The sequence below is a fragment of the Neomonachus schauinslandi genome, chromosome 8 (assembly GCF_002201575.2).
Source record: "Neomonachus schauinslandi chromosome 8, ASM220157v2, whole genome shotgun sequence".
NCBI classification, from domain to species: Eukaryota; Metazoa; Chordata; class Mammalia; order Carnivora; family Phocidae; genus Neomonachus; species Neomonachus schauinslandi.
Window position 1 is genome coordinate 111711941 of NC_058410.1, and position 14666 is coordinate 111726606.

Here is a 14666-nt window from a genome sequence, read left to right on the forward strand (position 1 = left end):
AAAACCACCATGCACACTTTGAGGGACAAAGAATTAACTAAAACTACTTACTCTTGGAACTAAAACAAAAGATATCAATAATTCATTTCCTTTTGCAATGATCCATTTTTTTCTCCCATAAGTAAGTATTCTAAGCAGGGTAGGTAACCTATCCAAATAGCTTTGATAAAATTACTGTGCTGTTACTGCTGCTAAGATTAGACTACAGAAATAGCTGGAAATTTGGTATCCAGACAGAAAATATTTCACTCCATGGGACAAGGGTCTCCTGGCTCACCTTTCAGTAGAATGAGAATGTGACACAGGCTTCAGCAGATGCACTCTGCACATTTTGTCCTTCAAAAGCTCAGTCTTTGATGCTCCTTTGCTGGGGAGGGGAGCTCTTCACGTTTCTGATTTCTCTCTACAGCCTTGTCAAAGGACATATGGTAGGCTGGATCTCTGAGACAGTGCCTGAACTAATGGGCTAAATACATGGAGTCAGTGTTCAGTAAAAGGTGTGATTTGTTTTGCTCTAACATCTCAATGTGCAATTTATAGAGGAGCAGCAGAGGGACTAATCTGTTTGGTTTTAGACTGGAACTCTTATACATTAAAGATTAAATGGGGAATACAGATAGCATACTCTTGTTTAGGTAAAGGTATAGTGAGAGTGAAAGGAAGAGAATAGCAAAGGGAGAAAATTTTCTCAGAATTTGCCTTGAGATTTCCAATTACCCTTGGCTCTCACATACATAATAATTCCCATCAAAGGGTTTTTTTGCTTTGGGGAGGATGGACAGGACACCTCCTTCTCTTCAGCCATAGATAACACATATCCAGTTGTGGTCTTACAAGTAATGGAGAAACTTTAGCCTTTCATTGCCAGACTCAGCATAAGAACCAGATCCTAAAGGGTTGGGGTCTTGGTAACCACACACTCTCTCTAGAACACATGGCAGAGCATGGACTCACCACTCAATGGCTGTAATGATAATACTGAACCAACCAAACCAATTTGGTCAGGATAAAAGATCTCAGGTGTTTCCCTGGATAGCAGGGTTTTCTGACGGATCCAGGCTAGAACTCTGTAAGGGAATAAAGCCTTTACAAAAACATACACTGCCATGTTTTCTTTTGGAGACAAAGGACAGAATGCCAAATGTTCCTGACAGGTTCAAACCACATGTGGATGAGAGTTTAAGCAAAGGCACAGACACATGGACTGATCTGTGGTGATCTCTGGTGCTGGTGAAATGGATCAGCCTGGTAATTTCATGTCACCAACACACCTCATTGTCACTGCCGCACCCTGCCCCACTGTGGACCTTAGGGTATCACTATTCACTCACTGTGCGGTCCCTTGTAGTGGCAGGGATGGCTGTGACACAGGCACATTTCCTTTTCACTTACTTAGTTCACATTTATCCTAGATCATTCCTCTAAAAAAGATTCAATAGCCTCCTGGGCTTTCCTTTGTGCTTAATTAAGAAGAAGAAAAAAAAGTCAAAATAGATCATGTTGACCATATTCAAAACCACTGACAGCTCTTCACTGCAAACCAACATCCGAACCCTACAGCCAGGAGTCTGGAATTCCTACCCTCCCTTTCTAGTAGTCTCTCCTCACTCAACCCTAATCCAGCTGCACAAAGGTCACCTTCAGAAAACCAGCTTTACCTAGGTAGTCCCTCTTTCCACACATCTAAATCCCACTCTTCCTTTAAGGCCCTGATTATTGCAGCCTACCCAGAGTTTTCTAATTGGAATTAATCTCTCCCTCCCCATAGTTCTGTAAACACATGGCTTGTCCCTCAGCGAAAACTCTTATAGTAGGCTGCCCTGAATACCAGCTGTCTCGTGCATGTGTCCACCTTCCTCACAGGCCCAGCAAATCCCTACTTTGAATGCATACTAAAATCACCTCTGGGATCCCTAGAAAAATGGCTGATTCTAGAACTGGGCATAGGTTAAGTACCAGATGTATCCTGAACACATCTTTTTTTTTAAAGATTTATTTATTTTAGGGAGAGACAGAGAAAGAGAGGGGTAGGGAGGGCAGAGGGCAAGGGGGAGAGAGTCTTAAGCAGATTCCACACTGAGCTTAGAGCCCAACTTGGGCTCAATCTCATGACCCTCAGATCATAACCTGAGCCGAAACCAAGAGTCGGACGCTTAAATGACTGTGCCACCCAGGTGCCCCCAAAACACATCTTATTATGCCAGAAAGTAAGGAAACACTTTGGGGACAATTCGAGTATCAAAATAATTAAGTATAGTAATGAATTACAAACCACTGAAAAAATATAAAAAGCCCATGAGCCCATATAAATAAATGGGGGAGAAAGGTTCTCAACTTACAGAAGAACACTGACTGCCAAATGAGAAATGTAGAAGGAAGGCTGGAGTTAGAAAAATCATCATTTTGCAACCGTTATAGTAAAGACTGGTTCAGGCAAGAATCATCAATAGATGCTAAATCTAGGAGACATTTTTGATGATGAGCAGGATATTGACATGATCATAAAGTGTTTTCCCACAGACTGCTTACTAGTTGCATGGTCATCTAGTCACACGGTCAACTAGTCACTCACCCAATCATGACCATTAACATCTACAATGAGGGGATGATAGACATCTGTTCCTCCCAATGTCAAATCCTGAGAAGGACACAACATCACTTAGTAGTAGTTTGGCTGGGCATAAATAATCTGAATCTAATCATGAAGAAACACCAGAAAAACACAAACACAAAATGAGGAGCATTCTATTTTAAAAAGGTGGTGGTGGGTGTAGTCTTAAAAAACGTCAATATCAATAAAACAAAGAAAGGCCATAAAAATGTTCCAGGTTAAAAGGGTTTAAAGAGACATGACAACTAAATGCCAACACCTGATCCTGGAATGGATTCTCTCCTGGAAGGGAAAAATGCTTTTATAAAAGACATTTTTGGATCAACTGACAGAACTGGAATATGGGTGGCAGATTTAGTAAAAGTACTGAATCAGTATCAATTTACTAAAGTTGATAACTGTGCTGTGGTTATAAAATAATATCCCTATTCTTAGAAAACACTCATTGAAGTTTATAAAGACCAAAGACCATGATGTTTGCAACTTACTCTCAAACGGTCCAGGAAAACACTTTAAATTTCCAAATAAAAAGCTAAAACAACAGCTGGTGACCTTTTCTGATTTAATTACAGTGAGGCCCACTATCCCATACTCTGAAGAGTTTTAATCAGGAAAGGATGCTGTATTTTGTCAAATGCTTTTTCTGCATGAGAGGACCACATGGTTCTTCTCTCTCCTCTTATTAATGTGTCCTATCACATTGATTGATTTGCGAATGTTCAACAACCCTTGCATCCCAGGGATAAATCCCACTTGGTCATGGTGGATGATCCTTTTAAAGTACTGTTGGATCCTATTAGCTAGGATCTTGTTGAGAATTTTGGCATCCATATTCATAAGGGCTATTGGTCTGAAATTCTCCTTTTTGATGGGGTCTTTGCCTGGTTTGGGGATCAAGGTAATGCTGGCCCCACAGAATGAGTCTGGAAGCTTTCCTTCTGTTTCCATTTTTTGAAACAGCTTCTGGAGAATAGGTATTATTTCTTCTTTGAATGTTTGGTAGAATTCCCCAGGGAATCCATCAGGTCCTGCTCTCTTGTTTTTTCGGAGGTTTTTGATATCATTCTCAATGGGGAAAAGCTGAGAGCCTTTCCCTTAAGATAAGGAACACGACAAGGATGCCCACTCTCGCCACTATTGTTCAACATAGTACTAGAAGTCCTAGCAACAGCAATCAGACAACAAAAAGAACTAAAAGGTATTCAAATTGGCAAAGAAGTTGTCAAACTCTCTCTCCTGGAAGATGACATGATACTTTACGTGGAAAACCCAAAAGACTCCACCCCCAAATTACTAGAACTCATATGGCAATTCAGTAATGTGGCAGGGTACAAAATCAATGCACAGAAATCAGTTGCTTTCTTATACACTAACAATGTAATGTAGAAAGAGAAATAAGAGAATCGATTCCATTTACAATAGCACTAAAAACCATAGGATACCTCGAAACAAACCTAACCAAAGCAGTAAAGGATCTATACTCTAGGAACTACAGAACACTCATGAAAAAAACTGAAGACACAAAAAGATGGAAAAACATTCCATGCTCATGGATCAGAAGAATAAACATTGTTAAAATGTCTATGCTGCCCAGAGCAATCTATACTTTCAACGCCATCCTGATCAAAATACCAATGGCATTTTTCAAAGTGTGGGAACAAACAATCCTAAAATTTGTACGGGATCAGAAAAGACGCCGAATTGTCAAGGAAATGTTGAAAAAGAAAAACAAAGCTGGGGGCATCACGTTGCCTGATTTCAAGCTATATTAGAAAGCTATGATCACCAAGACAGCATGGTGTTGGCACAAAAACAGACACATAGACCAAGGGAACAGAATAAAGAGCCCAGATATGTACCCTCAACTCTATGGTCAAATAATCTTCGACAAAGCAGGAAAAAATATGCAATGGAAAAAAGTCTCTTCAATAAATGGTGCTGGGAAAATCGGACAGCTATATACATAAGAATGAAACTCAACCATTCTCTTACACCATACACAAAGATAAACTCAAAATGGATCAAATATCTCAATGTGAGACAGGAATCCATCAAAATCCTAGAGAACACAGACAGTAACCTCTTCGACATCAGCCACAGCAACTTCTTTCAAGACACATCTCCAAAGGCAAGGGAAACAAAAGCGAAAATAAACTTTTGGGACTTCATCAAGATAAAAAGTTTCTGCACAGCAAAGGAAACAGTCAACAAAACAAAGAGGCAACCCACGGAATGGGAGAAGACATTTGCAAATGACACTACAGACAAAGGGCTGATAGCCAAGATCTATAAAGAACTTCTCAAACTCAACACCCAAAAAAACCAAAAAATCAAGTCAAAAAATGGGCAGGAGACATGAACAGCACTTCTCAAAAGACGACGTACAAATGGCTAACAGACACATGAAAAAAATGTTCATCATCATTAGCCATCAGGGAAATTAAAATCAAAACCACATTGAGGGCACGTGGGTGGCTCAGTTGGTTGGGCGACTGCCTTTGGCTCAGGTCATGATCCTGGAGCCCTGGGATCGAGTTCCACATCGGGCTCCCCGCTCAGCAGGGAGTCTGCTTCTCCTCTGACCCTCCCCCCCCCACTCATGTGCTCTCTCTCTCTCTTTCTTGCAAATAAATAAATAAAATCTTAAAAAAAAAACCACATTGAGATACCACCTTAAACCAGTTAGAATGGCAAAAATTGACAAGGCAAGAAACAACAAATGTTGGAGAGGTTGTGGAGAAAGGGGAACCCTCTTACACTGTTGGTGGGAATGCAAGTTGGTACAGCCACTTTGGAAAACAGTGTGGAGGTGCCTCAAAAAATTAAAAATAAAGCTACCTATGACCCAAGAATTGCACTCCTGGGTATTTATCCCAAAGATACAGATGTAGTGAAACGAAGGGCCATATGCACCCCAATGTTCATAGCAGCAATGTCCACAATAGCCAAACTGTGGAAAGAGCCGAGATGCCCTTCAACAGACGAATGGATAAAGAAAATGTGGTTCATATATACAATGGAATATTACTCAGCCATCAGAAAGGATGAATACCCAACTTTTGCATCAACATGGATGGGACTGGAGGAGATTATGCTAAGTGAAATAAGTCAAGCAGAGAAAGTCAAATATCATATGGTTTCACTTATTTGTGGAATGTAAGGAATACATGGAGGCCATTAGGAGAAGGAAGGGAAAAATGAAGGGGGCAAAATCAGAGGGGGAGACGGACCATGAGACTCTGGACTCCAGGAAACAAACTTGAGGGTTTTAGAGGGGAGGGGGGTGGGGGGATGGGTTAGCCCAATGATGGGTATTAAGGAGGGCACGTATTGCATGGAGTACTGGGTGTTATATGCAAACAATGAATCATGGAACACTACAACAAAAACTAATGATATACTTTATGGTGACAAGCAAAACAAAACAAAATAAATAAATAAAAATAAATAAATACTCTTGGTTAAAAAAAAAAAAGAGTGAGGCCCCGGCATTCTTTTTTTAAAAGCGCCCCAGGAGGGCGCCTGGGTGGCTCAGTTGGTTGGGCGACTGCCTTCAGCTCAGGTCATGATCCTGGAGTCCCGGGATCGAGTCCCACATCGGGCTCCCTGCTCAGCGGGGAGTCTGCTTCTCCCTCTCCCGCTCCCCCCTCTCGTGCTCACTCTCTCTCTCTCAAATAAATAAATAAAATCTTTAAAAAAAAAAAAAAGCGTCCCAGGATTAAGAACTGCCTAGAGCAGTGGTTCTCAAAGCATGGTTCCTCACACCGGCAGCATCAACACCACTCAGGAACTTGTTAAACATGCATGGGCCTACTGGGAGGCAGGTGGGCAGAAATCTGTGTTTTGCCACACCTTCCATGCGATTCTCATGCCCACTCCAATTTGAAACCAGTGACCTAGACTATGAGTTCCTACATTCTGTATTTCTAGATCCTACAGTCCCCACAAAACCTAGCAAAATGCTTCGTGCATAGTCACATCTCAATAAATGCTTGAGGAATTCAGTTTGATACAGAATGAGAATGTAGAAAATGACCACTGAAGCACCTGCAGATGATAAACTACTCTAAAGGGCTAAAGCACCACTCTTTGAGTTTCTAAAGTGAATATAAAATTTATTTTGAAAGCACGAAAGGAAACCAGATTACTCAGGTTGTTAGTAAAAGCGCTGTTTTCCCAAAAGGGAGCATATCAGCTTACAGTTTAAGTCACAGTCGACTGAAAACAGGTGATAACTTATGCAAGCTCTTAGACTGGTATTTAAAAATTAATTCTGTGGTTCTGGGAAGCAAGGCACAGCGATTACAAAGACATGCTGTGTGCATGATGGGAGATCCGCTTAGAGAACACAGCATTCACATGGTTGTGATGTGGCCCAGATCTGATGAAGAGGGCCAGATTTCAGAACACCCTCTAGGTGGCATTTGGAGAGATAAGACTCCTGTAATGAGAATGAGCTGATCAATTTGCCTGAGTAGAAAATGAAACAAATAAATCCATTTTTATGCAATTGTTTTCTATCTTGAGAAGTTAAACTGTTGAAGATACTCTGGGATGCAGGCTATCATCCCAGCCTCACCACACACCTTTTCTAATTGGCACCCTGAAAGATTTCACAGGAAAAGGGTGTTACTTTGGTATTGTTGATTTAAAGGTTATCTAGTCACAGCAAGGCAGAGGAGAATTCATCTTCAAAATTCACCTCCTTATGGAAAGCCCATGGAGTATCTTGGCAATTAACAACTCCTATCACCTCTAGCTGTTCCCTATGTGAGAAGGCTCAGAACTCGCCTTACAAATTGCTCTTTTGAAGATCAAAGGGAAGCTGAATGTGTCTATGTGTGCTCTCGATGAGACTGTAATTTAATGGAATTTTTAGAGAAGGCTTGCTGGCAGTGTTTGGATGACAGCCCTGGGGCGGAGGATTCAGGGGAGCTTGGCCACTCTTCCCTTTGGAGCGTCTTCCCCTGTCTTTAATTGGCACCTCATTAGAAATTAATGAAAATGACATCCTCTGTTCTTCCTGCTCTAGGCACTGAATGCTACAAAAAGGCCCATCACAATTCATAACACATTCAATTTATATAGCAATGGCTCTTAAGCATTATTTATGAGATGTGAATTTCTTGTCAGCAGTTAATAACCTGTACAGAGTGGAAGGGGAATGGAAAAAAGATTGTGAATATATATATTAAGAAAAAGATTTTCTGCAGTGGAAAAGTGTTCTGTTTGAGTTCAAGCTACCTTCCTGAGTCTTTACTTCCAGTAGTAAATTACCGTGGCCCCCTCTCCAGGCCCCAAACCTTTCAGGGCAGTTCAACGTCTCTTCAACACTTCATGCATCCTCAAGGAAATAATGACACAACTCACCCTTTCCTAGAGAGATCTGAGCAGAGAGGCAGGAGGAACACAAGAGCTATTTGTCAAAGACAGTCCCAGAGGTGGATGTTCCCATTGCTGCCCTTCATCTTTTAAAATGTGGCAGTAGACTCCATCATTTTTCTGGGCACATCTAGTGTAACACTCTCAGGGGGCCAAACTGAACTCCCCACTCTCTCTAGGAAGGCTACATCTGGTGTGACTGCAGAAAGCTCAGGGCTTTCTTTCCCAGCATTAAAATCAAATCTCTCTGTAAGTAGACCCTCAGAATTGGGCATAAGCCAAGGGACTACGTGTTAGATCATTTAAAAAGAATGCATGTCTGTGGTAAACCCAACAGGCACTTTAGAAATCTAGCCTCCTGCCCAAGAGATGAAGAACACAGTAGAGTAATCTGAACTTACCAGAGACAGTCAATTGGGCTTCACTTAGGAGCATGTGAAATCATCTAACATATACCTCTAGATTTTTTCCGCTGGGTACTCAAGACCGTAGGAAATCTGTGGTTTGCATCAAAGCTGAAGCATAAACTGGCATACCTGGTTTACAACACCTCTGCATCTCTCGGTGCTAAAACTGTGAATTCTCACTGCTTGCCTGACAAGGACAGGAGGGTATCAGCCACCGCCAGAGGCAAGACAACACACTTTATGGATCAATTGCTTGATCCACTAGGGCAAATCCTGTGTAATACCCACAATTCAGTTACTTTCAAGAAGGAAACAAGAACATAAGGTACAGGGAAATCCCATGATTCTAACTTAGGAACAACCAAGGGCATGTGTTATAAAAGCAACAGGCAAACCGGTCAGGTGGGCTTCACAACACTGATAAGAGACTGAACACTGAAACTGCTCCCTTCCAACAGCTCATGTAAAGATCAAAACAAGAATTTGCAGACTACAAAAGGTGAGACAAACCCTTCAATATGGGCGAAGCCGGTTAGCCGCCATGCCCCAGAGTTTGCTTGGCTGACCGCAGTATTCCTGTGGTCTCCTCCCTATCTCACCGAGCGTTTAAAATTACCTGGCAGTCAAAGAATAAGGTTCTGGGCTCTCTTGGGCCACGCCACACCCATGAACACAACTGAAGTTGCTGACAGCCCCTCCTCCCACCGTTTATCCTCTCTTCTTTACACTTTCACATAAGCAATTAATAGGATAACTAAATGCCAAGCTAAAAAAATAAAAACTGGTCCAGTGACACCTGGACTCCCCATGCTGCTGTCTGTTTCTGCAGCTGAATATACACTTCCAAGCTTGTTGAATACCACACACCAGAGTGTGCAACAAACAGATTTCTGGTCTTGACAGGAACAAAAGTTCAACTTCATTTCCATGAGAAGCTGGTACATCCTCCTTTCCTTCTCATTTCCAACAGGGTAAATAACTGAGGTATGGGAGAAGCAATGGCTGCCTCTTTAGGAGATGAGGGACTTTGAGAAACTGTAATTTTCCAACTGCTGAGAGAACCATTTAGTCCTGCCTGTCAGCATCAGTACCTGTAGGGTATCTATGGCTGTCCCAGGGGGAAAAGGAGGCTTCTAAAGCTCACTGCTAAGGACATAGGACATAGGATCTCAGATGCGAGAGCCAGGCCTCCAGGTCTGCCTGATGACAACTCTGTCTCACAGAACTATTTTATAATACTAAGCTTTTTTTTTTTAAGATTTTATTTATTTGACAGAGAGAGACACAGTGAGAGAGGGAACACAAGCAGGGGCAGTGGGAGAGGGAGAAGCAGGCTCCCCGCCGAGCAGGGAGCCCGATGTGGGGCTCGATCCCAGGACCCTGGGACCATGACCTGAGCCGAAGGCAGTCGCTTAACGACTGAGCCACCCAGGCGCCCTATAACACTAAGCTTTAAATCAGGAAATAAAAACAGGAAAACTGTAAGTCAGCCTAAATAATGCAGCTACACAATTTTGCTTCTATGTGACATGATGTATGTAGTCAAAGGGAGAGAAAGAATTGGACTAAGTTTTGTTCCGCTGTGGTTAGGCATAAAGTTTTAAAAAATACATCCCTGGGCAGCAATTCTGAGAGCCAGTATTACACTGGATAATACAGAAGGAAGTGTTACTTTAAACTTGAAAGCTATTTCAAGGGGTTAAACGACAATGAATTATGGTTCGAAGAAAATTTTCCAATCAAACTTTCATTTAAAAGGGGTATCGGGGGGAAAGAGTTTCCATTTATTATACTTAGTAAGATGCTCATTCAAAATTAATATCTTAATTTTATGGTACATATCTCAGAATTTCACTGGTTTAATTTCTAAGTAAGTCATCAGTGAGTAGGAACCAGAGTAATACCCAGTGGGGAGAGTCTGAAAGGAGTAAGCAGTGACAATGCAACTCTAAAGAAACAAGTGTAAGAGAAGTGGGGATGTTTTTGCCCCCCCCCCTTTTTTTTAAGGGTGAGAGGAGATAAAAGGCGTTCAGAAGGAAGACTCCTCTACTCCTGCTTTCATGAGCTCCAAACCATGCCATAGCTTGCAGGGAGGCACTCCGGGGAAGAACTAAGGACTTCAGCCTCTTAGGAGTAACGTCCAAAGCTATCCCCGGGTGTCAAGGACACAATCTCGTCATGCCACTGGGGGCGATGCTTACCGCAGCGGCATGATCCCAATTCCTGCTGCACCAGCTCCAGTTTGGTTTGGCACTGGAAGCACCGACGTCGACTCTTCTGTTTAGACCGGCTGGTTTCCTCAGGTCGTTCGGTACTCTCCAGTAGTCGTGCCCGTTTCACTGGCGAAGCCTCATTCTCAGACTGTGAATCTGACCAAAACAACACATTTGGGAGTCAGGGTTGGTGCCTGGCTTGGCGAGCGCAGCTAATGAATGTACTGCGGGCCACTCTATGCCCTCCTCCCCAGTTCTGCCCAGCCCGGTTTTCACCGCAGGAACTGTGACAAGCACGGACCTTCAGGGCAGACTTCTAACAAGCCTGAGCTAGGAGAGGAGGGTGTGGTGACTCAACAAAAACCAGTCCTATGTTGTTGTTTTTCAAAACCGCTGTTTCTTTGAGGAGACCATTCAAGCTGGAACTGGGATCCTCCCTTTGTCTGTATCTCTTCTTTGGGCCCTAGCTGCTTACTGCTTGCACTGGTTATTTACTGCTTCGTAGATATCTGCTTGTCCTCAAGTAGACTATAATTCTTCAGAAAAGGGATTAGGTCTAATATTTCTTTTTATCGCCATGCTTAGCACAATTCTGTACCCAATGCAGTGTTTGATGGGTGATCCATAACCTTTTCTACTAAAAATACCCTGGTTTCTACTCCTAAATGTAACAAAACACATAAGAGTCAGGTTCTGCTGTTGAAAGTCCTTTCGACTTTATTCAGAGTGAAGGAGCATCCTTGCTTATTCATAAGCAAGCGACCCAGTGGCCTCCATCGCGGCATGCTACAGAAGCTGCGCTCGGCACCCCACCCCTAACGCTGCTGCCAAACTGGCAAGTAGACGGAGGTATAGTGTGTGACAACCTGGGTTTTGTAGAACCTTAATAAAGTAACTAAAACGCAATAAAGTTCCTGACGCAGGCAGGCTATAGATAACTCTTGCCTTCAGGAAAAAGAAAAAAGAACACCACCTGGGGACTCTGTATTCTTGGACTTGCTGCCACTAAGGCATACTGAAGATGCACCTCTTGCCAGGGTTCCAAAGGGCTTTGTGCTAACCCCTCTCTGGAAGGGAGTCTCCTAAATTATTTTCTTCAAAACAGATCCAGATCCCACCGCTTCTCACCCCTCCACCATCTCCATCCTGGTCCAAGCTATCACCATCTCACATCCAGCCTAGTATAACAGCCTTTTAACTGGTCTCCCTGCCCACCCCCTTGGTTCCTACAGTCCTTGTTCTCCACAGCCAAGTGATCCTGTTAAAAATCAGGTTAGAGTCACTTCACTTCCCTGTTCAAAACCCTTTAATAGCTCTTTTCCAGAGAAAAAGTTCAAATACTTACTACAGCACTCACAAGGACCTGCATGATTTGCCCTCCTCTCTGCTCTCTTACCTCATCTGCTGCTGCTCTCTCCCTTTACCCCATCCACACTAGCCTCCTGACTGTCTCCTACCTCAGGACCATTGCACCTTCTCTTCCAGTTGTCTAGAACTCTTTACCCAGATCTACATGGAACTCACCTCTTTTAAGTCTTTTAAAGTCACATTTTCAACATCTTTTTCTCCGCTCACCCTATCTAGACCACTCTTATTCCCCTTCCCTGGCACTTCCCCTCCTCCCAACTCCTGCTTTTTATCCCTCCACAGCACTGTACCTTTTAACATTATCCTCACAGAGGATATAAAATCCTGCAGGGCAGGAAGTTTCACCTGCTTTGTTCATAATCTGCCTACAATGCCTACAACTTAATAAATATGTCTTAGATGAATGAATCTTCTCCTAGGCAGTTCTGATTTTCTATTTAAAGTGGCCCTAGTGAGAAGCAGCAGACTGTTGGATGTATTTCAGTGAAGGCTGTGTACCTCTTTCTCCAGCGCCACCCCCCCCACCCCTGTGAAGACACTGCATGTCACCAGGGAGTACTCACTGCCCCACCCCCCTCAGCCCAGTACACTGTGCACTGACTTATGGAAGGCATGCACCCTTCTTAGCAATTGTAAACTTCATTTTTCATCTCATTTAGTTCTTCCATTCCTACATGACATTTTCCCCCAATACAAACCAACTAAACAAGGCCTTTGATGAAAGCCATTGAAAGCAAGTTCAGCCTATTTCCCAGCTCTGCTGAGCGAAGCTGTCCAAACCCAATCGGTGTGATGACTGAGGCAGCCACAGACAGGGCCCCTTCCCCTACAACAGCAACAAGCAACAATCTAAATGTAAATCATTACAAAGCATCCAGCCAAAAGGAATTCACCTTGTATGAGCCACAGTGCTCTCCAGGGGAGGTCCTTTTTCACAAACCAACAATGGCACAATTTGTATTAATAACTATTTAGACATATTTTTTTTTTTAATGAGAAGAGAAAATTCTGGAGTGGAGCCATAACAAAAAAATGGTGTCTGTTCTGAGACAAGGTCCTAAATGTGGAGCATCCTTAAAAGAAATTATCTCCCAACCCTGGAGCATGGGGTGGGGGAAGAGAGAGAGAGGAGTCCATACAAGAAGGGGAGGCTGTTGAAGCCTCTGCATTATTAATATTGTTAAAATCCAGAGAGCTTTGACATGATGCCAGTATGCCTCTAATGTAAAAGAGGACCACTCAGATCCTAATCCTCTTTCATTCACACTGCTATCTGATAGAACTGAGCATGTGTCTGCAAATACAGAGTTCACATTCAAGGCTGTTTTCCACATGACTCTGTCCTAAACCGTCAAATGTGCTATCTATCCATCCCCATTTCTAAAGCAAACTTGCTATAAGGAGAACATTTTCGTTTTAGCATGGCAATGCTATATCCATAGCTACCTATTTTCAAATAAGCAAGGGAGGGATATGTAAGAAAATGTTTTTTAATGTATGATTCCTAAAATTGGGAATCATAATCATCATTGGTCATTATCAAACAAACCACTTGATGGGACTCACAAATGTGAGAGGAGGCCTGTCTTGTCCTCTAATTCCCTATCTTGTCTGCCCAATGGGCATTCAATAACAAAACTAAGAAACAAATTTGCATGATCTCATGCTGAAATTTCCCTTTCCCCATTCCACATTTTATATAAAGACTATGGAGTTATTTGTTCTGGTAGTCAGGAGGTAGATGACATTCCAGAAATAATGAGTCCTAAGGGAATTTTCTGATGCTGCCAACAGCTTCTGGGTGCACTGCCTTGGCCATCCTAAAAGACCACTCAGCCCTAGCCAGTTCTCTAAGAGTCAATGTCTAGGCATCCAGACAAGTCTAAGACCAAAGGCATCCATGTATAGAGAGTCTGAACCATGAGAAGCAGTCCTCAGTGATTCTAAACCAACATAGATGAAAAGTTTATCAGAATGTGTTTTTTTTTTAGAATCAAGGAACTGTTCCTAGACATTAAGAGATCCATGACTTTTATGTTCTGGAATATGCCCACTTATCTTCCCTCAGTCAATGGTCTATTAAATGGAAAGGAATCCCTGTGCCCTCTAATGCTCCCTGCCACAAAGAGGGAGGGGGGAAAAAAGCTCCCTAAACTGTTTACCACCCTCCACATGCTGCCATCCAGGAAGGTGACTGGTTATATATAACTTCTTGGAGAAGAAAACCATTCTTTGACATTTTTTCACAAGTCAACTTAATGTTTTAATTAGTAGCTAATGAAATAAATAGTGGTCTACAGGATCACCATCATGTCTGCATAAGAAATTTACATCTCCTCTGCTAATTACGTAACGAAACTTTGTGCCATGGGGTGAGCTGCCTAAATAAGAGATTAACAGATGTCCAGGGCAGGGATTCTAATTGCTTAATAATGAACTAAATAATTCAACTATTCAATTATAAATTTTATGTGAAATTAAAAAGGACTACCAGAAAGAAAAGATCCAAATCAACACTAAAGGAATCCTCATCTGCTGTCCATATTTGAATAAATTAAACTTTGATTATTTACTTTTTGCCTGCAAACATCATTCCTGTCACCATGATACATTTTTAGCTTCCTCAACAATGATGGAAAACACCCAACAGTCTACTTGCTTAATCTGAACTTGGGCAGTAAGGGT

At 42.3% G+C, this 14666-nt stretch overlaps 1 protein-coding gene across 2 annotated transcripts in view; it reads right to left on the reverse strand.

Annotated features, from left to right (window-relative positions):
- ZFAND3 (zinc finger AN1-type containing 3) overlaps positions 1–14666 on the reverse strand; it is a 337499-nt gene that overhangs the window by 23224 nt on the left and 299609 nt on the right. For both annotated transcript variants that reach the window (XM_021684705.2, XM_021684704.2), the window contains one exon: positions 10602–10769. In XM_021684705.2, the coding sequence (XP_021540380.1) occupies positions 10602–10769 (168 nt within the window). The remainder of the gene's footprint in view (positions 1–10601; positions 10770–14666) is intronic.